We start from the raw sequence: 21,859 nt of genomic DNA on the forward strand, positions 1-21,859 counted from the left end.
TTACAAATTCAACTAGCATGGGAGCCAGAAAGGAAATTTGGATGGTTAACAGTTCAGTGGGAATGGGGTAAAGAGAGCATAAGGTGGGTCTCATTGACGAGATGAGTTCGAAGCGGACATCAGAACATAAGAAATAGGAGCAGGAGTAGGCCGTTTGGCCCCTCGAGCCTGCTCCACCATTCAATAAGATCATGGCTGATCTGATCATGGACTCAGCTCCACTTCCCTGCCCGCTCCCCATAACCCTTTACTCCCTTTTCATTCAAAAATCTGTCTATCTCCGCCTTAAATATATTCAATGACCCAGCCTCCACCGCTCTCTGGGGCAGAGAATTCCATAGACTTACAACCTTCTGAGAGAAAAAATTCCTCCTCATCTCAGTTTTAAATGGGCAGCCCCTTATTCTGAGACTATATCCCCACTTTTAGTTTCTCTTATGAGTGGAAATATCCTCTCTGCATCCACCTTGCCCCCTCATTATCTTAAATGTTTCGATAATGTGTATAGGCCCAACCTACTCGACCTATCTTCATAAGTCAACCCCCTCATCTCCGGAATCAAGCTAGTGAACCTTCTCTGAACAGCCTCCAATGCAAGTATATCCTTCCTTAAATACAGAGACGCGGTACTCTAGGTGTGGCCTCACCAATACCTTGTACAGTTGTATTAGGACTGCTATGCTTTTATACTCCATCCCCCTTGCAATAAAGGCCAATATTTAATTTGCCTTCCTGATTACTTGCTGTACCTGCATAATAACTTTTTGTGTTTCATGCACTCAGGTCTCTCTGTACTGCAGAACTTTGTAACTTTTCTCCATTTAAATTATAATTTGCTTTTCTATTTTTTTCTGCCAAAGTGGATAACCTCACATTTTTCCACATTATATTCCATCTGCCAAATGTTTTCCCACTCACTTAGCCTGTCTACATCCCTTTGCAGATTTTTTGTGTCCTCCTCACAATTTGCTTTCCCACCCATCTTTGTATCATCAGCAAACTTGGCTACATTACACTTGGTCCCTACATCCAAGTCATTAATATAGATTGTAAATAGTTGAGGACCCAGCATCGATCCTTGCAGCATCCCATTAGTCACTGTTTGCCAACCGGAAAATAACCCATTTATCCCGACTCTGTTTTCTGTTAGTTAGCCAATCCTCTATACATGCTAATATATTACTCTGAACCCCGTGAACTTTTATCTTGTGCAGTAACCTTTTATGTGGCACCTTATCGAATGCCTTCTGGAAATCCAAATACACCACATCCACTGGTTCCCCCTTATCGACCCTGCTAGTTACATCCTCAAAAGAACTCCAGCAAATTTGTCAAACATGATTTCCCTTTCATAAAACCATGCTGACGCTGCTTGATTAAATCATGCTTTTCCAAATGTCCCGCTAATGCTTCCTTAATAATGGACTCCAGCATTTTCCCAACGACAGATGTTAGGCTAACTGGTCTATAGTTTCCTGCTTTTTGCTTGCCTCCTTTTTCAAATAGGGGCGTTATATTTGCGGTTTTCCAATCCGCTGGACCGCCCCAGAATCCAGGGACTTTTGGTCGATTACAACCAATAAAAACATAGAAATTTACAGCGCAGAAGGAGACCATTTCGGCCCATCATGTCTGCGCCAGCCGACAAAGAGCCACACGGCCCTTGGTCAGCAGCCCTAAAGGTTACATATAAACCTAGGAACAATGATGGAAAGGCAAAGAGCATCCAGCCCAACCAGTCTGCCTCACCACAACTGCGACACCCCTTATACTGAAACATTCTACACTCCATCCCAACGGGAGCCATGCGATTTCCTGGGAGAGGCAAAAACCAGATAGAAACCCAGGCCAATTTAGGGAGAAAAAAATCTGGGAAAATTTCTCTCCGACCCGTCCAGGTGATCGAAACTAGTCCAGGAGGTCACCCTGGCTGTGTTCTATTCCCTCAGTACTTACCATTATATCTGCTCCGTTCAACAAAAGGTCATCCAGTCTAATCCCAATTACCAGCTCTAAGTCCGCAACCCTGCAGATTACTGCACTTTAAGTGCCCATCCAACCATCTCTTAAAAGTGGTGAGGGTTTCTGCATCCACCACTCTTCCAGGCAGCGAGTTCCAGATCCCCAGAACCCTCTGCGTAAAGAAGACCCCCCTCAAATCCCCTCTAAACCTTCCACCAACCACCTTAAAACTATACCCTCTCATAATAGACCTCTCCACCAATGGAAATAGACCCTTACTATCCACTAAGTCCAGGCCCCTCAATATTTTGTACACCTCAGTGAGGTCTCCTCTCAACCTCCTCTGTTCCAATGAGAACAAACCCAGCCTATCCAATCTGTCCTCATAACTAAGATTCTCTATTCCAGGCAGCATCCTAGTAAATCTCCTCTGCACCCTCTCGAGTACAATCACGTCCTTTCTATAATACGGTGACCAGAACTGCACACAGTACTCCAGCTGTGGCCTAACCAAAGTATTATGCACTTTAAGCATAAACTCCCTGCTCTTATATTCTGTGCCTCGGCCAATAAAGGAAAGCATGCCGTATGCCTTCTTAACCACCTTATCTGGCCTGCTACTTCCAGGGATCTATGGACAAGCATTCCAAGGTCCCTTTGTTCATCTACATTATTAAGTGGCTTACCGCTTAATGTGTATACCCTTTCCTTATTAGCCCTTCTAAAGTGCATCACCTCACACTTCTCTGAATTAAATTCCATTTGCCACTGCTCTGCCCACCTGACCAGTAGATTGATATCCTCCTGCAGCCCATGACTTTCCTCTTCATTATCAACCACACAGACAATTTTAGTGTTGTCTGCAAACTTCTTAATCATACTCCCTATATTCAAATCTAAATCGTTGATATATACCACAAAAAGCAAGGGTCCCAGTACTGAGCCCTGCGGAACCCCACTGGAAACATCCTTCCAGTCTCAAAAACTTCCATCAATCATTACCCTTTGCTTCCTACCTCCAAGCCAATTTTGGATCCAACTTGACACTTTGCCCTGCATCCCATGGGCTTTAACCTTCATGACCAGTCTACCATGTGCGACCTTATCAAAAGCTTTGCTAAAGTCCATATATACTACATCGTACGCACTACCCTCATCGACTCCCTTGGTTACCTCCTCAAAACATTTTGCAATGCATCCACTATCTCTGCAGCCACTTCTTTTAAGACGTAAAAGAAGTAAGGATGTAAGCCATCAGATCCAAGGGACTTGTCTACCTTTAGTTCCATTATTTTACCGAGTACTACTCCCTATAGCCTCTTGATTATCCACTATTGGGATGTTTTTAGTGTCTTCGACCGTGAAGACCGATACAGAATATTTATTCAACGTCTGTGCCATTTCCCTGTTCTCCATGAGTAATTCCCCAGTCTCATCCTCTAGGGGGCCAACGTTTCCTTTGCCACTCTTTTCCTTTTCATGTACCTGTAGAAACTCTTACTATCTGTTTTTATATTTTGTGCTAGTTTACTTTCATAATCTATCTTCCCTCTCTTTATAATTTTTTTAGTCGTTCTTTGCTGGCTTTTAAAATTTTCCCAATCTTCTGGTCTCCCACTCGTCTTGGCCACATTGTATGCCCTTGTTTTCAATTTGATACCATCCCTTCTTTCCTTAGTTAGCCACGGATGGTTATCCCTTCCCTTTCCTTCTCATTGGGATATATATTTGTTGCGAGTTATGAAATATCTCCTTAAATGTCTGCCACTGCTCATCAATCGTCCCATACTTCAATCTATTTTCCCAGTCCACTTTAATCAACTCTGCCCTCATACCTTTGTAGCCTCCTTTATTTAAGCTTAGGACACTGGTTTGAGAACCAACTTTCTCATCCTCCAACTGAATTTGAAATTCAACCATGTTATGGTCACTCATTCCTAAAGGATCCTTTACTATGAGATCATTTATTAATCCTGTCTCATTACACAGTACCAGACATGAAGGGAAATGGGAGAGAAAATAGAGAGATGGAAGTTAGGCAACGAGGAGGCTGGGAGAGACGTTTGGCATGGTAGGAAATGGGTAGGAGTGGATGCAGCAGAGGCAGCTAAGTGTATGGTTTCAACCTTGGTGGCACAGATTCATGCGCTCCTTGCACTTGTTGCTGGAGCTGAGGGTGGAGTGAACAGGGGAGAGGTGTTTAAGGAGATGGTGCACAGTTGAGAAAATAAGCCATGGGTTATTTTTGCATTCCAGGATGAGTGGCACAGTAGGATGAGGTTGAGTGTGGCTTTGCAATAACGTTTGGTGTTCTACTGAGATCATTGAAAGGTTTGCGGCGCTCCAGCCAGGTCCTCCTGACAACATCCCTGCTTGTGCCCTCCTGTGCAATGTGCAACCAGGCTGTGTAGGTGTCCTGGGGAGGTATCATCTGCATATTGGTAGGTAAGAGAACCTCCCTGCGTGCTGTGATTCATGGGAGAGCCTAGGTGCAGCCGTGCACCTTTGTGCAGTGCTTGTCAGTGTTTGCAGCAGCTCAATGCTACAGAACACTGACAGCACAACTGTCAAAATAAACATGGTCTCTTTAAGGAAACCGGCTGATAACACGTCATCAAATGACATCATCGGACCCACTTCCTTTTAATTGGACTGGAACCTCGCTTGGTGGGTTTAACAAGCCCCATCAGAGGAAAGTTGTGGGGGAAGCCGCTTGGAGCCAGGAGCGGGGTCACAGTCTGCCACTTACCTCAGCCGCACTGATCCCGCCTAGGTAAGCGAAATCGTGGCCTATCTAACAGCACAATGAAACAGCAGTTCACCTCTATGATCCCATCATCAGCTTTCCTCAGCCACGAGTCTGCATTACGCCTTTGGCAACTTTAATCAGTGATTGGGTAGCAATGGTAAGCAGATTTTAGTTTTTTTCCATAGGGTTGTGAGATGGTGGAAATAAATGAGAGGTACACCTGACCATATTTTCATTATCTGCTGGGCAGTTTCAAAGGAACAGAATTAGAGGTTTGGGAAAATGTTGTATGCCTGCTTTCTTGCTTGGGATATGGTGCATGGAATGGGGAAGAATATTAAAAAAATTAAAAGAAATTTTAATACATCAAGTTTTTGGAAGTTGTGAATTAAAGTCTTAATGCACAAAATAGGGATGAAGTAGCATCTTGCAAAATAACGATCGTAAGGTTACTTAAAAAAAAGATTTACCTTGAACAAAGACAATGGGGACGAAATTGCGTTTGGGCGGTAACTTTGAATGACCCAAAGTTTTATTGCCCGGTGCCAGGAAGACACATGATCCCCAGAATTGGGTTCTTAGAACGAAAAAATCCTGTTGTTGCACGCTATCGCTCTCGGGGCGTTCACAGTGCGGGAGAGAGGTGTGAGCGCGGCGCTGCAGGTCAGCGCCGCGCTGACACGTTGTAACATCCCTCCCCCTCTCTTAAAGGGGGAAGGATGCTGCGAGGCCTAGCGCGGGCTCCGTGGAGCCTACTGGGCCATTAGGGAGGGTTTCAGCTGGGCCAATGGCCTGGCACCCAAGAGGGGCTGCTAGGCTTCCTGTTGGCAACCCGGCCAAATTTACAGCCACCATTGTCGGCCCTCCCCTTTAAGGGCGGCTGAGCTGCAGCACCCCAGCCACCACAGCTTTGCAACCCGCAAAGCTGTCAGTGGCATTGCCCGGTGTCGACCGTGCTCCCGCGGGGCGCAAAGGGGTCGGTGCGGGGCGATAAGGTGACATCATCGCCATGTGTGCCGGCGCTTGGGGCATAAAGCCGTTTTCGCTCCCGGTATTCCGGGGGCAATTCCACTCCTGATGCCTGCCCCCGGGCACAAACCACTCAATGCCCTGCTAGCGTTGGCTGGAGGCACTAACGGGCCTTTTGAAAAGGGGAAATTCCGCCCCCAATAAGTTTGAATGTGTGATACAGGTCATGTTGCTGATAATTGGATCCATATTCTGCCATCTGAAATTATGAGATGTCAGTATCATTGAAGATGCATGATCTATTGTTAAAATTTCAATAGCTAATAAATTTGAAATTAAAACAGTTTTTTGCTGTCTCTAAAGTTACTGTATTTGAAATGTTGATGCATATTTCATAAGGTGCAATTTTTTAGATATGCTGTGTATAATCTATTTTTTAATACAGTTTTGTGTTTAATTTTTTGAACTACATTGATTTTGGTACAGTTTTATGCACCTGGTTATGTGAGCAAATCACAAATTCAATTAATTGCCATTATTACCAACATTTCTCAGCTATTTCTAAACACTATTTACAGAAATTGGGCTGGATTTTCGGTCTTCTGTCATCCCTTTTACCACCCCAGATGGATGTCAATGGCAGCGATAAACACTTCAGGGTGGGCGGCCAGCTTACAGCGCCCCGCCGAGACTTTCAGTGCTGGTTTCGACGGGGTGTGAAGCATTATCGCTTGATTTTTGGAACAGATAGCAACAGCATATAAAATTAAACACAAAGTATGATTAATTATTCAATAAATAACTATTTACTCATTTAAAAAGAAGTGTCAGATAAAGAAGCCAAATGCATTGTGGAAAGGAGTCAAACACTGCCACAGCTGCAAGCAGAAAAGATAAATTGTAGGTGGACAGTTGTCAGACCTGGTACACAGCTCCAGATGGATGGCTATTCAATGCCACATCTAAGTGTATCTGAGCTGTAACACCTGGACCAGCTTGATTGGAGGATTGAGTTGGGTCTTAAAGAAAATCTCAGAGCAGATAAGTGGTGCCTGTTTGCCAGTGGATTAATCTGATATCTGCACAAAGATGTACTTGCATTTGTTAATTATGTACAGCTTCTAAATTCCAATGAAAGATGCTTGCGTTTTCCATTGCTGCACTCACCAGCTGCATATTTCTGCCCATTCACTTTTTAATGGACAGAAAATTGAGAGCCGCCAATTACAGAAATGGAAAACCATGGCTACTGTTTGGAAGGACCTGACCAAGGTACAGGTGCATATTACAGCTTACTGTGAATGAAAGTCACTCATGTCCTTGTAGGCTGCCAATCTATGCAAATCTGACAGATGTTAGCTGTCTTGCAACCTTGCTCAAATTGACACCTTCGCTCATTATGAGTGTAAAGGTCAACCACAGCAGTTCCAACTCATCATCTTCATGAACTTCTCATTGTTGAATATGATGGGAGGTTGGCCTTCGGATCAATCAACTTGGCTCATACACAACCTCCTATCTCTTGCCTCACTACTGAATAATTCGGAGATCTTGGTTCAAAGCTGACACACTTCCTTCTGAGTGAGATGTTACAGTAGCCTACGGGGAGATGTCTTCCACATAGATTACCAGATTACAATAACAAACTGGAGCCAACCTTCTTTATTGTATATTTTACAATAACAGATGGCTTTTAAAACATACAATGAAGAAGGTTGGCCCCAGGATACTTGAAGAACACCAGGACTGATGTTACGTGCTATATATGTTAAACCCTTTACACCAACTCACATTTTAAAAATTGGCAAATATGAGTTAATCCACTGGCCAAAAGCACTATGCAAAATTAACTTGACCATCAAAACTTGATGCCATAGATGGTCAAATGTCCTTTTGATACTGAGTGCTGCAAGGCTGACATTTCAACGTTGGCTAAGTGCCCCATATATTTCTTGGGAAACAAATGTTAATCAGCTGATCTATCAAACTGAATTATTTATTAGATGATTACAAAATAGATGTTTCCTTAAAGTATCATTGATGTTGGATTCTATTATCTAATTCATTATATTCAGAAGTGACATTGAATGGTAATTATGTGCATCACATTTGATCTTCTAGGCTTTGATACCAATGTTTCCTTCCAAACTAGAGAGAATTGTTAACATAAAATAAGACATAAGAAATAGAAGCAGAAGTAGGCCATTCGGCCCCTCGAGCCTCCTCCGTTATTAAATAAGATCATGGATGATCTGATCCTGGCCTCAACTCCACTTCCCTTGCTGCTCCCCATAACCTTTGACTACCTTATCATTCAAAAGTCTATCTATCTCCACCTTAAATATATTCAAAGTCCCAGCCTCCATAGCTCTCTGGGGTAGAGAATTCCAAAGATTCACGACCCTCTGAGAGAAGAAATTCCTCCTCATTTCTGTTTTAAATGGGCGACCCCTTATTCAGAAACTATGCCCCCTAGTTCTAGATTCCCCCATGAGGGGAAACTTCCTCTCTGCATCTACCCTATCAAGCCCCCTCAAGATCACCTCTAATTCTTCTAAACTCCAATGAGTATAGGCCCAATCTGCTCAACTTTTCTTCATATGACAACCCTTTCATCTCAGGAATCAACATCGTGAACCTTCTCTGAACTGCCTCCAATGCAAGTGTAGGTGCAGTGCCGAGAATCCGGAGTTCTGGAATCTGGACTCCGGGACGATCAGTGGAAGGGTCGTCCGGAATCCGTAAAATGTTCCAGAATCCGGACCTGACAACCCTGCCGACCTTGGGGCCCCGCCGCTGCCCAACCTCGGGCCTCGCCCTGCCGCCGCTGACCTTGCCTCACCGCCACTGCCCTTACCTCGGGGCCTCCTCACCGATGACCTCCTTGGCAGGGCCCCACCCGACAACATCCTCAGCAGGGTCCAGCACGACAACGACCTCCTCGTCGGGGCCCCGCCCGACAATGACCTGCTCAGCAGGGCCTCGCCCGACAACATCCTCAGCAGGGCTGGACCCTGCCTGACAACATCCTCACCAGGGCCCTGCCCGACAACATTCTCGGCAGGGACCCGCCCGACGACCTCCTCCTCGACGGACTCCGGATGGCCTGAACAGTTCCTCGGCAGGTAAACCTCCCCAGCCCTGCTGAGGATGTTTCCAGATCCATGCGTCAGAAGGCAAATTGAAAGTCCAGAAAAGCCCTGAATCTGGAACGACCTCACACATGAGGGTTCCGGATTTTAGGTGCTGCATCTGTATATCCTTCCTTAAATAAGGAGACTAAAACTGTACACAGTACTCTTGGTGTGATCTTACCAACTTCCTGTACAGTTGGAACAGGACTTCCCTACTTCCATCCCCTTGCAATAAAGGCCAACATTCCATTTGCCTTCCTGATTACTTGCTGTACTTGCATGCTAACTTTTTGCATTTCATAGACAAGAACATCCAGATCCCTCTACTACAGCATTTTGTAATCGCTCCCCATTTAAATAATAATTCTCTTTTTTCTTTTTCCTACCAAAGTGGATAACCTCACATTTTCCCACATTATCGTCCATCTGCCAAATTTTTGCCCACTCACTGAGCCTATCTATATCCCTTTGTAGATTCTTTGTGTCCTCGTCACAGCTTACCTTTCCACCTATCTTTGTATCGTCAGCAAAATTGGTCACGTTACACTCGGCCCTTTCATCCAAGTCATTAATATAAATGGTAAATAGTTGAGGCCCCAGCACTGATCCCTGTGGCATCCCACTAGTTACAGTTTGCCAACCTGAAAATGATCCATTTATCCCGACTCTCTGTTTTCTGTTAGTTAGCCAATCCTCTATCCATGCTACTATATTACCCCCAACCCCGTGAAATTTTATCTTGTGCAGTAACTTTTTGTGTGGCACCTTATCGAATGCTTTCTGGAAATCCAAATACACAACATCAAGTGGTTCCCCTTTATCCACTCTGCTCGTTACATCCTCAAAGAGCTCCAGCAAATTTGTCAAACATGGTTTTGCTTTCATAAAACCATGCTGACTCTGCTTGACTGCATTATGAATTTTTAAATGTCCTGCTACTACTTCCTTAATGATGGACTCCAGCATTTTCCCAATGATAGATGTTCGGCTAACTGGTCTATATTTTCCTGTTGTCTCTCTCCTTTCTTAAAAAGGGGTGTTACATTTGTGCTTTTCCAGTCTGCTGGGATCTCTCCAGAATCCAGGGAATTTTGGTAGGTTACAACCAATGCATCCACGATCTCTGCATCCACTTCTTTTAAGACTGTAGGATGCAAGCCTTCAGGTCCAGGGGACTTGTCCGCCTTTAGTCCCATTAGTTTGCCTAGTACTTCATCTCTAGTGATAGTGATTGTTTTAAGTCCCCCCCCTCCCCCCCGCAATAGCTCCTTGATTATCAATTATTGGGATGTTTTAGTGTACTCTCCTGTGGTGACCAATACAAAATATTTGTTCTCTGCTATTTCCCTGTTTCTCATTATTAATTCTCTAGACTCATCCTCTAAGGGACCAACGTTTACTTTAGCTACTCCCTTCTTTTTTATATACCTGTAGAAGCTCTTATTGTCCGTTTTTATATTTCTTGCTAGTTTACTCTCATATGCTATCTTCTCTGTCTTTATCATTTTTTTAGTCGTCCTTTGCTGGTTTCTAAAAATTTCCCAATCCTCTGGTGTTCCACTGTCCTTCGTAACATTGTATCCCTTTGTTTTCAATTTAATACCATCCTTTACTTCCTTAGTTAGCCACGGATGGTTCATAGCATCTGTTTTTCTCACTGGAATAAATCTTTGCTGAGAGTTATGAAATATCTCCTTAAATGTTTGCCACTGCTTTTCTACCCTTTAATATATTTTCCCAGTCCCCTTTAACCAACTCTACCTTCAAACCATTGTAATAACCTTTATTTAAGATCAGTACACTAGTTTGAGACCTAGCTTTCTCACCCTCAAACTGAATTTGAAATTCTGCCATGAGGATTCTGTCAAGAGGATCCTTCACTACAAGATCATTAATTAATCCAGACTCGTTACACATTATCAGATCTAAAATAGTCTGCTCCCTGGTTGGTTCCACAACGTATTGTTCCAAGAAACCATCCCGCATATACTCCATGAACTCTTCTTCAAGGCTACCTGTGCCAATTTAATTTGTCTACACAAATCAAAACACAGAGATTTTTATGTCAGCCTTGGCTCGGTGGTAGCACTCTCATCTCTAAGGCAGGAGGTTGTACTTTCAAGCAATTAACCCAGAAATTTGAGCACATAAATCTAGGCTTGCACTTCAAAAACATTGAAAGTTGGTGTAACATGTTCCTTTATCATGTTCCCCATTTTCCATTCTTCTTATTTTGCTGAGGTTTATAGCTACATCAACTATAGTCAGCTTTCTGGTTAATTTACAGACAATATTTAGCTCTTTTAGGTGCCATAGAAACATTTCATACTGTTATGGGGAACAAATATTCTCCAGAACAAATTGGAACAAAAATAACACATGGAAGAAAATGTTTTAAACTAATTTCCCCAGAAATTAATAACAAAAACCATCACTAACAACACAAGATGAAAATGGAAAATAACAAAATGGCAAAAAAAGCCAATGCCCCTTTAAGAGCTCCATCGTACAAAGAGCTTCCTTTTGGGCCACTCCACATGAGCGAAAAGAATGGCAGCAAACCCATCCTAAATGGGTGGAAAATGGTTCTCTGCTTAATTTAGATGTGTTGTAATATTTAAATGAAGGTCTCACCTGTTTGTGCTGATACCACTTTACATAAACCTAAAAAGCTGATAGAAAAGTGGCACAGATGTGGCAATATGGGTCTTGAACTGCCCATTGCAGCTCTGCACTGCTAGTTATGACAACCAGAAAGTTGTCTCTTTAATGATTCTAATTAGTGTCTTGAACTGGGTACAAACCTTACATACTGTGATTGCTGAAAGGACTGGCAGGACTCTGGGGAGTACAGGGAGGAATGTTATGAATATATTATCTATTTCCATTTTTTGTTTCCTTGATGTTTAGGCTCAGCAAGCCGCAGATGTTTATTAAATTCTCGTGGAATTGCATTTTGGGGACCACCGAGTTTTGCCAGATGTGTCTCGCATGATTACAGGCACTTACATGTATCGGTAGGTACAATTCTCTTCTCTTGCATAGCAAATCAGCGAGAGCTTCAAAGGTGGTAATATAGGGCATTGGGTGATGTACACCTCAGCTAAGGATACTGATCCATATCTAGCCCAGATTGCTGAAATGAAAGTCTGCTTGCTGTAAAGGTTCTACATAAAATGAGTTTATTTAGTCTTGGTCTAGTTTCTAATGCAGTATTAATTAGCACAAAATTGCAATCAAACGTCACACGCAAAGGGCAATACTACCTAATAAACCATCGCAATGTATTGGTATATAAGGGGAGACTTTCTACTTCGGTGCTCTTGGGAGTGCTGCAGTGGGAAACCTCCCTCATGATTTTCCTTTAATGAATTCAGGATTACTTCTCCATAACCGTGCAGTATTGAGATTGCAATCATTAATCCTAGGCTGTGCACAACTAGTTGGTATTCACAATGATAGCCGCTGTCGATGCAAAAAAAAGACTCAAGCTGGAATAAAACTACCCCACCCCACATTATTCTATATGTAAATCATCTAAATGCCTCTATTAATATTTTGACCATAACTCACTTATAGCAAACCATTATTGTATTTATAAACCATAAGCCTGTTGATTACACTCTAGACAGCAATCTACTTCAGCCATCTATTATTTTCTGTTAATGTGTTCTAATAAATACTATAGTTGTCGCTCAAGAGTGTTACAACATTTATTGAACAATGTAATAACATTCTGATTTGATTATTTTTATATGAGAAATGGTTATTTGGACAGAATACAAAGTAAAGAACAATGAGATGAATAGCTTAACAGCTCATAACTTTTTCATTTGCGAATTACTAAACAGGGGTGGGTGGGGGGGGGGGGTCAAGTTTAACTCACCCTACCCTGTGGGAATGGGGAAGGGGGGCCTTTAAAATGGAGTGATCTGCCATACTGCCTCACTCCCAGTTGCATCCAGCTGGCCACCAACTTTACTGTTCATTGCAGTTTGGTGGCTGAGTTGCCCGCCGGAAGCAGGTGGGAGTCTCATGAATGAATGCAAATGGTGTCCCATTACATCCATAGGACCATGATTGCATTTTACCCCAAGCCTGAGTGGAGAAACTGTCGGCAAGGACAAAGGGGTAATTCAAGGTGAGTGAGAAAACTTTCCCTGCTGGAGCCAGGGAGAATAGAATTGCTCCTCTTCTGGGCTCTATAAGGAAAGTCACGACCACTCCTGCCCTCCACCTTCCCTCCCGCGAGACCCCTTCAAAACCCCATCATTACAACTTACCTGTTCCCTGGCCAGCCTTCCTTTGGTGCTGACCAGCGGCCTCCAGCTCGCCGAACAACAGTGCTTGCCCACCAGTTAGTTACCACTTTCTGCCTATTTTGGACAGGCAGCCGACCAACAGCGTGCATATGATACTTGGGAGTTAAAACGTAGCTCTGCAAGTGTATTTTTCAGTCACACACTCCCCACCAATCCCCACTCATCCAAAACTAACCGGATTAAAATGAACCCCAGGGTATTGCACTATATCCTTTTGTGCTCGTGACCATCTTTTAAAAAGGGAACAAGTCCGACTGCGGCAACTACAGAGGAATCTCCCTGCTATCAGCCACTGGGAAGGTTGTCGCTAGAGTCCTCCTCAACCATCTTCTCCCTGTGGCCGAGGAGCTCCTCCTGCAGATTTCGTCCCCTACGGGGCACAATGGACATGATTTTTGTAGCGCGACAGCTGCAGGCCTTTATACATGGCCTTCTTCGACCTTATAAAGGCCTTTGACACTGTCAACTGCGAGGGTCTATGGAGCATCCTCCTCTGTTTCGGATGCCCCCAAAAGTTCGTCAACATCCTCCGTCCGCTCCATGATGACATGCAGGCCGTGATCCTTACCAACGGATCCATTACAAACCCAATCCATGTCCGGACCGGGGTCAAACAGGGCTGCGTCATTGCCCCAACCTCTTCTCAATCTTCCTCTCTGCCATGCTCCATCTCACAGCTAACAAGGTCCCTGCTGGAGTGGAACTACACTACAGAACCAGTGGGAAGCTGTTCAACCTTCACCGTCTCCAGGCCAGGTCCAAGACCACCCCAACCTCTGACGTCGAGCTACAGTACGCGGACGACGCCTGTGTCTGCGCACATACAGAGGATGAACTCCAGAACATAGTCGACGTATTTACTGAGACGTACGAAAGCATGAGCCTTACGCTAAACATCCGTAAGACAAAGGTCCTCCACCAGCCTGTCCCTGCCGCACAGCACTGCCCCCCAGTTACCAAGATCCACGGCACGGCCCTGGACAACGTGGACCATTTCCCATACCTCGGGACCCTCTTATCAACAAGAGCAGACATTGATTACGAGATTCAACACCGCCTTCAGTGCGCCAGTGCAGCCTTTGGCCACCTAAGGAAAAGAGTGTTCGAAGACCAGGCCCTCAAATCTGCCACCAAGCTCATGGTCTACAGGGCTGTATTAATACCCGCCCTCCAGTATGGCTCAGAGACATGGACCATGTACAGTAGACACCTCAAGTCGCTGGAGAAATACCACCAACGATGTCTCCGCAAGATCCTACAAATCTCCTGGGAGGACAGACACACCAAAATTAGCGTCCTCGACCAGACCAACATCCCCAGCATTGAAACACTGACCACACTTGATGAGCTCCTCTGGGCAGGCCACATTGCCCGCATGCCAGACACGAGACTCCCAAAGCAAGCGCTCTATTCGGAACTTCTTCACGGCAAACGAGGGAATTACAAGGACACCTCAAAGCCTCCCTGATAAAGTGCAACATCCCCACCGACACCTGGGAGTCCCTGGCCAAAGATTGCCCTAAGTAGCGGAAGTGCATCCGGGAGGGCGCTGAGCACCTCAAGTTTCATTGCCGAGAGCAAACAGAAATCAAGCACAGGCAGCGGAAAGAGCATGCAGCAAATCTGTCCCACCCTCCCTTACCCTCAACGACTATCTGTCCCACCTGTGACAGGGACTGTGGCTCTCGTATTGGATTGTACAGCCACCTAAGGACTCATTTTAAGAATGGAAGCAAGTCTTCCTCGATTTCGAAGGACTGCCAATGATGATGATGATACAGTTTTGTGTGTGTGTGTTTTCACTTACTCTGGTTAAGTTTTAGACATTTAGATTAGCTTATCCACATGGCTTCCTTCTGGACTAAACCAACAGAACTGGGGAAAGGGTAATATCATCAAAAAGTAATGCCAATACACAGTAGGCCCATCAGCAGCCGTAAAGAGAAAAGGCAGGTTAATGTTTCAAGTGTAGCCCTTTATCAGAGCTCTGCGAGTGGAGTTCTCATAAAGAGTGTGCACCCAAAACATTAACTTGTCTTTTCTCTTCACAAATGCTGATGGCTCTGCTGCATATTTCCAGTATTTGTAGTTTTCTTTCCTTTTCATGGGTAAATGGTAAAATATTTTCTAGGTTGGGGGGTCACTGCTTCTGTGTGTGTGACTCGATTGTGAATGGTCAAGTTTACATTCAAATGTCCTACAGCAGGTGTTCAGTAGTGAGGGTAGCTGGTGTACACAGTAAATAAGAACATAAAAAATTGGAGCAGGAGTTGGCCCTACGGGCCATCAAGTCTGCTGCGCCATTCAGTAAGAGCTTTGGCTGATCATCTCAGCCATGAATATATTCAGAATCGACCTCAATTCCACTTTCTCGTCTGATCTCCATATCTGTTGATTCCCCTAGACTTAAAAAATCTATCTATCTCAGCCATGAATATATTCAGAGACTCAGCATCCACAGCTCTCTGGGACGGAGAATTCTAAAGATTCACAACCCTCTGAGTGAAGAAATTCCTCCTCATCTCTGTCTTAAATGGCCTTCCCCATATCCTGAGACTGTGACCCCTAGTTCTAGACACTCCAGCCAGGGGAAACAACCTCTCAGCATCTACCCTGTCAATCCCTTTCAGAATCTTGTATCTTTCAATGAGATCACCTCTCATTCTTCTAAACTCCATATAGGCCCATTCTCTCATAAGAATGTGTTTGAGTATTTTTGTTCATCAATTGGATATTCTAACACTTGTCACTGCATTGGAGTTCTTGCTTATTGAACAGGGAAAGGTTATATAATACTATGTAAGTATATATAGTCCCTGTTTATTCAGCAAGGTAAGGAGTATACACTGTGTAATGGTACTAACTCCCTGTTTATTCAGCAGGATAAGGGTTATATACTGTGTAAGCATACAGAGTCTCTGCTTATTCAGTAGGGTAAGGATTATACGCTGTGCCACCACCAAAAGTTCCTGTTTACTCAACAGGTGAGAATTGTTACGCAAGTGTATTGAGTTATTGTTTATTCAGCGATTACACTACTTATTCATATTTAGTTCCTGTTTTTTTCAACAGGATAAGGATTACTCACAGTGTAGCTGCACCAAGTTCTGACTAATTCAGGAAGATGAGTGTTATTCATCATGTAACTGCAGAGTTCTTGTTTACTGGGGTACTACAGAGTTCACGTTCATGCAGGACGTGTTTGCTTTTGATGCTTGGAGTACATTATTTGGGAGTAAGTGGTGGCCGCATAGAAAATATAACAGTCCTTGGAATTCTCTACCCCAGAGGCCAATTTGCAATCGATCGATTTTTGAATATTGGGCTGGATTTTCAGTCTTCTGCCTCCCCTGTTAGCACCCCAGAGGGGTGACAATGGCAGCAGTAAACACTTCTGGGCGGGCGGCCAGCTTCCAGCACCCCGCCAGGACATTGCGTGCCGGTTTCAAGAGGTCATGGAACATTACCGCCCAGAAGTGGTGAGCCGGTGTGTAATGTCCCTGGTTGCGACCGGCTTGATATTTGGATCGCGTCCCATAGCACACCCTGGTGGGAACACCTGTGGAAGAACATAAGAAGAACATAAGAATTAGGAGCAAGAGTCGGCCATTCGGCCCCTCAAGCCTGCTCCACTATTCAATAAGATCATGGCTGATCTTCTACCTCAACTCCACTTTCCTGCCCTATCCCCATATCCCTCGATTCCTTCAATATCCAAAAATCTATCGATCACGAATTGGCCTCCACAGCCCTCTGGGGTAGAGAATTTCAAAGATTTCTGAGTGAAGAAGATTCTCCTCATCTCAGTCCTAAATGGCCAACCCCCTTATTCTGAGACTGTAACCTCTGGTTCTAGAATCCCCAGCCAGGGGAAACATCCTCCCTGCATCTATCCTGTCAAGCCCTGTAAGAATTTTGTATGTTTCAATGAGATCAGCTCTCATTCTTCTAAACTCTAGAGAATATAGAATAGTCTTGTATGGAATGAAGCAATAGCTAACAGGAAGGCCCAGGTTTCGATCCACAGCCTGCACTAAGTTAGCCAATCTCAGCTTGGATACCAAAATCAGCTAATGTTCCTGTTCCTGATGGCCATCTACTGACACTTACTGGAAAATGCACGTTTGTAGATCTCGAGGGAGAAAGAGGATAGGATCAAGCTCATCTGATGTTCCCCCATAATCAAAATGATTCAACAAAAATTATCAAGAACATTCAGGCAAGCTGGGGCTTGTGCAGCTATAACCAGTATGATGAGCACCTTCAAACTATTTTCTTCACAAGAAACAAACTGTTTTATAGCCTTACGCCCCCCCCCCCACCCCCACCCCCACTTTAAACAATCAGACCAAGAGAATTAAGCTCATCATGATCAGGAGCACAGAAACCATCTTCATACAGAGGGACCACGCATCAAGAGTTGGATGTTCTATTAGAGACAATGAATGGTGCGAGAAATACTTGCATTTATATAGCACCTTTCACGACCATCAGCCATCTCAAACTTCCTTAAAGTTAGGGGTCCTTAGGTCAGATGGGCTGCAGGTCAAGGGTGGGGGTGTGGGCGCAATGATTGAACATATATTAGTTAAATTCAAAGCTATGAGGATTCAGGCTAAACCCTGGTAACAGAAGTACAGAAAACTTAAGAAGGGTGGGAGAGATAAACTAGGAAATTATAGGCCAGTTAATCTTAATGTCTGTTATGGGGAAGTTACTAGAATCTGTGAAAAGGGACAGAATGACTGAGCAATTGGATAAACATGAACTGTTCAGAGAGCCAGCATGGATTTGTAACGGGTATGTCGTACCTAACAAATTTAGTTTGAAGAAGTAATTAACATGGTAGATAAGGGTGTGTCTGTGGATGTTATTTATATGGACTTGCAGAAAGCATTCAACAAGGTTCCACATAAGAGTCTGTTAACAAAAATGGAAGCTGGCGTTCCAAGCTGTAGCAGCTGCAGTGAGGTAAGTAATGTCGACCTGAGGTAAGTGTGATTGTTTTTAATTTTTTTTTGCGATTTATGTTGTGGTGGTGTGAGTTATTTATTGGGAATGTTTTTGGTGGGATATTTTCAGCTTTGTTTTTTTCCCCCGAGGCCTCTCTTAAGTCGCTCTGAGGCCGGCTGTTTAGCTCAGGATTTTCACTTGCTCAGCCGGCCTAGCGCCCTAAAAGAGGTGTAGAATAGGTTTCTTAGCACTCCGCTCCATACTCTAGGGCCCAGCTGATGAATTTTGCAGCGGGAGACACAAACCATTTCCTGCTCCGCCCATGATAACACCGTAACAGAGATGCGACCGAATTTCCACCCACTTAGTTTATCTTCACATAAGATCGATCAACTATTAGCTGAAGTGTCATTGTTGAATTTTTTGCACAATAAAGGATGAAAAGAATAAGGCATTTTATCAAATTTATTCCTCCGCCAGAGGCCATCCATTTATATTATTACACTAACCTACCTCCAGTGGTGTTGCTAATGGACAGCAATAAAAATTGTCTATCACTTCCTGTATCTTTCACTCTAATTCTTTCCTAATATAAGAACATAAGAAACAGGAGAAGGCCATACGGCCCCTCCAACCTGCTCCGTCATTCAATAAGATCATGGCTGATCATTGATCTCAACTCCACTTTTCGCCCGATCACCCTTGATTCCCTAGAGTCAAAACTCTATCTATCTCAGCCTTGAATATATTCAAAGACTGAGCATCCATAGCCCTCTGGGCAGAGAATTCCAAAGGTTCACAACCCTCTGAGTGAAGAAATTCCTCCTCATCTCTGTCTTAAATGGCCTGCCCCTTATCCTGAAACTGTGCCCCTTAGTCCTAGATATAGTTCCAGCCAGGGGAAACAACCTCACAGCACTACCCTGTCAATCCCCTTCAGAATCTTGTATGTTTCAATGAGATCACCTCTCATTCTTCTAAACTCCAGAGAGTATAAGCCCATTCTACACAATCTCTCATCATAAGATAGCCCTCTCAACCCAGGAATCAATCTAGTGAACCATCGTTGCACCGCAAGTATATCCTTCCTTAATCAGGAGACCAAAACTGTCCACAGTTCTCCAGGTGTGATTTTATGGGCATTTTTAATCTTTACATTGATTGGACAAATCAACTTGGCCAAGGTAGCCTTGAGGAAGAGTTCATAGAGTGTATCCGAGATGGTTTTCTTGAACAGTACATTGTGGAACCAACCAGGTACCAGGTAATCTTGGATCTGGTACTGTGTAATGAGACAGGATTAATAAATGATCTTGTAGTCAAGGATCCTCTAGGAAAGAGTGACCATAGCATGGTTGAATTTCAAATTCAGTTGGAGGGTGAGAAAGTTGGGTCTCAAACCACTGTCCTGATCATAGATAAAGGCGATTACAAAGGTATGAAGGCAGAGTTGGCTAAAGTGGACTGGGGAAATAGATTAAAGTACAGGACGGTTGATTAAAGGAGATATTTCATAATTCAACAAAAATATATTCCAGTGAGAAAGAAAGACTTTAAGAGAAGGGAGAACCATCCGTGGTTAATTAAGGAAGTAAAGAATGGTATTAAATTGAAAAAAGTGACATACAAAGTTGCCAAGATTAGTGGGAGGCCAGAGGATTTGGAAATTTAAAAAAAATAAGCAAAGGACAACTAAAAATATTATAAAGAGAGGGAAGATAGAGTGTGAGAGTAAACGAGCAAGAAATATAAAAGTAGATAGTAAGAGCTTCTACAGGTATATAAAAAGGAAAAGAGTAGCTAAAGTAAACGTTAGTCCCTTAGAGGATGAAACTGAGGAATTAATAATGGGGAACAGGGAAATGGCGCAGACTTTGAACAAATATTTTGCATCGGTCTTCACGGTAGAAGATACTAAAAACATCTCAATAGTGGATAATGAAGGAGCTATAGGGAGGGAGAAATTTAAAACATTCACCATCACTAAAGAAAAAGTACTCGGTAAAATCATGGGAGGAAAGGTGGACAATTCCCCTGGACCTGATGGCCTGCATCCTAGGGTCTTAAAAGTGGGAAAGCAAGTTGTGAGGTGGACACAAAAAATCTGCAAAGGGATATAGACAGGCTAAGTGAGTGGACAAACATTTGGCAGAAGGAATATAATGTGGGAAAATGTGAGGTTACCCATTTTGGTAGGAAAAATAAAAAAACACATTATTTAAATGGAGACAAACTACAAAATGCTGCAGTACAGAGAGACCTGGGGGTCCTTGTGCATGAAATACAAAAAGTTAGTATGCAAGTACAGCAAGTAATCAGGAAAGCAAATGGAATGTTGGCCTTTATTGCAAGGGGGATAGAGTATAAAAGCAGAGCAGTCCTGCTACAACTGTACAGGGTATTGGTGAGATCACACCTAGAGTACTGCGTACAGTTTTGGTCTCCATGTTTAAGGAAGGATATACTTGCATTGGAGGCTGTTCAGGAAGGTTCACTAGGTTGGTTCCGGAGATGAGGGGGTTGACTTATGAAGATAGGTTGAGTAGGTTGGGTGTATACACATTATCGAAACATATAAGATAATGAGGAGACAAGGTGGATACAGAGAGGATATTTCCACTCGGGGATATAGTCTCAGAATAAGGGGCTGCCCATTTAGAACTGAGATGAGGGGGAGTTTCTTCTCTCAAAGATTCATAAATCTGTGAAATTCTCTGCCTCAGAGAGCTGAGAAGGCACGGTCATTGAACATATTTAAGGTGGAAATAGACAGATTTTTGAGCGATAAGGGAGTAAAGGGTAATGGGGAGTGGGCAGGGAAGTGGAGCTGAGCCCAAGATCAGATCAGCCATGATCTTATTAAATGGCGGAGCAGGCTCGAGGGGCCAAATGGCCTACTCCTGCTCCAAATTCTTAGGTTCTTATGTAGGTGTGGTCTCACCAAGACCCTGTACAATTGTCGCAAGACTTCCTTACTCTTATACTCCTACACCCTTGCAATAAAGGACAACATGCCATTTGCCTTCCTTATTGCTTGTTGTACCTGCATGCTGGCTTTCTGTGTTTCTTGCATGAGGACACCCAAATCTCTCTGAACACCAACATTTAAAAGTTTCTCACTATTTAAAAAATAGTCTCTATTCTTCCTACCAGAGTGTATAACCTCACATTTCCCTACATCTGCCACATTACTGCCCACTCACTTAGTCTATCTATATCCCTTTGCAGACTTTTTGTGTTCTCTTCACAGCTTACTTCCCACTTAGCTTTGTATCTCCAGTAAACTTGGATACATTAGACTCGGTCCCTTCATCTCGGTTATTAATATAGATTGTAAATAGCTGAGGCCCCAGCACTGATCCTTGCGGCACCCCACTGCCAACCTGAAAAAGACCCGCTTATCCCTACTCTCTGTTTTCTGTCCGTTAAGCAATCCTCTATCCATGCTAATACATTACCTCCAATCCTATGAGCCCTTATCTTGTGCAATAACCTTGTATGTGGCACCTTATCGAATGCCGTTTGGAAATCCAAATATACTACATCCTCTGGTTCCATTTATCTATCCTGTTAGTTACATCCTCAAAAAATTGTAATAAGTGTGCCAAATATGATTTCCCTTTCATAAAACCATGTTGACTCTGCCTAATCATAAGAACATAAGAATTAGGAACAGCAGTAAGCCATCTAGCCCCTCGAGCCTGCTCCGCCACCCAACAAGATCACGGCTGATTTTATGATTTTATGTGCCCTGATACCACTTCCTTAAC

General features: G+C 43.6%; 1 protein-coding gene across 5 annotated transcripts in view; it reads left to right on the forward strand.

Annotated features, from left to right (window-relative positions):
- The window catches only part of LOC139279927 (adhesion G protein-coupled receptor B2-like), a 1,236,268-nt gene that overhangs the window by 638,959 nt on the left and 575,450 nt on the right, over positions 1 to 21,859 (forward strand). For all 5 annotated transcript variants that reach the window (XM_070899255.1, XM_070899259.1, XM_070899256.1 and 2 more), the window contains one exon: positions 11,725 to 11,831. In XM_070899255.1, the coding sequence (XP_070755356.1) occupies positions 11,725 to 11,831 (107 nt within the window). The remainder of the gene's footprint in view (positions 1 to 11,724; positions 11,832 to 21,859) is intronic.

The sequence above is a fragment of the Pristiophorus japonicus genome, chromosome 14, assembly GCF_044704955.1.
Source record: "Pristiophorus japonicus isolate sPriJap1 chromosome 14, sPriJap1.hap1, whole genome shotgun sequence".
NCBI lineage: Eukaryota > Metazoa > Chordata > Chondrichthyes > Pristiophoridae > Pristiophorus > Pristiophorus japonicus.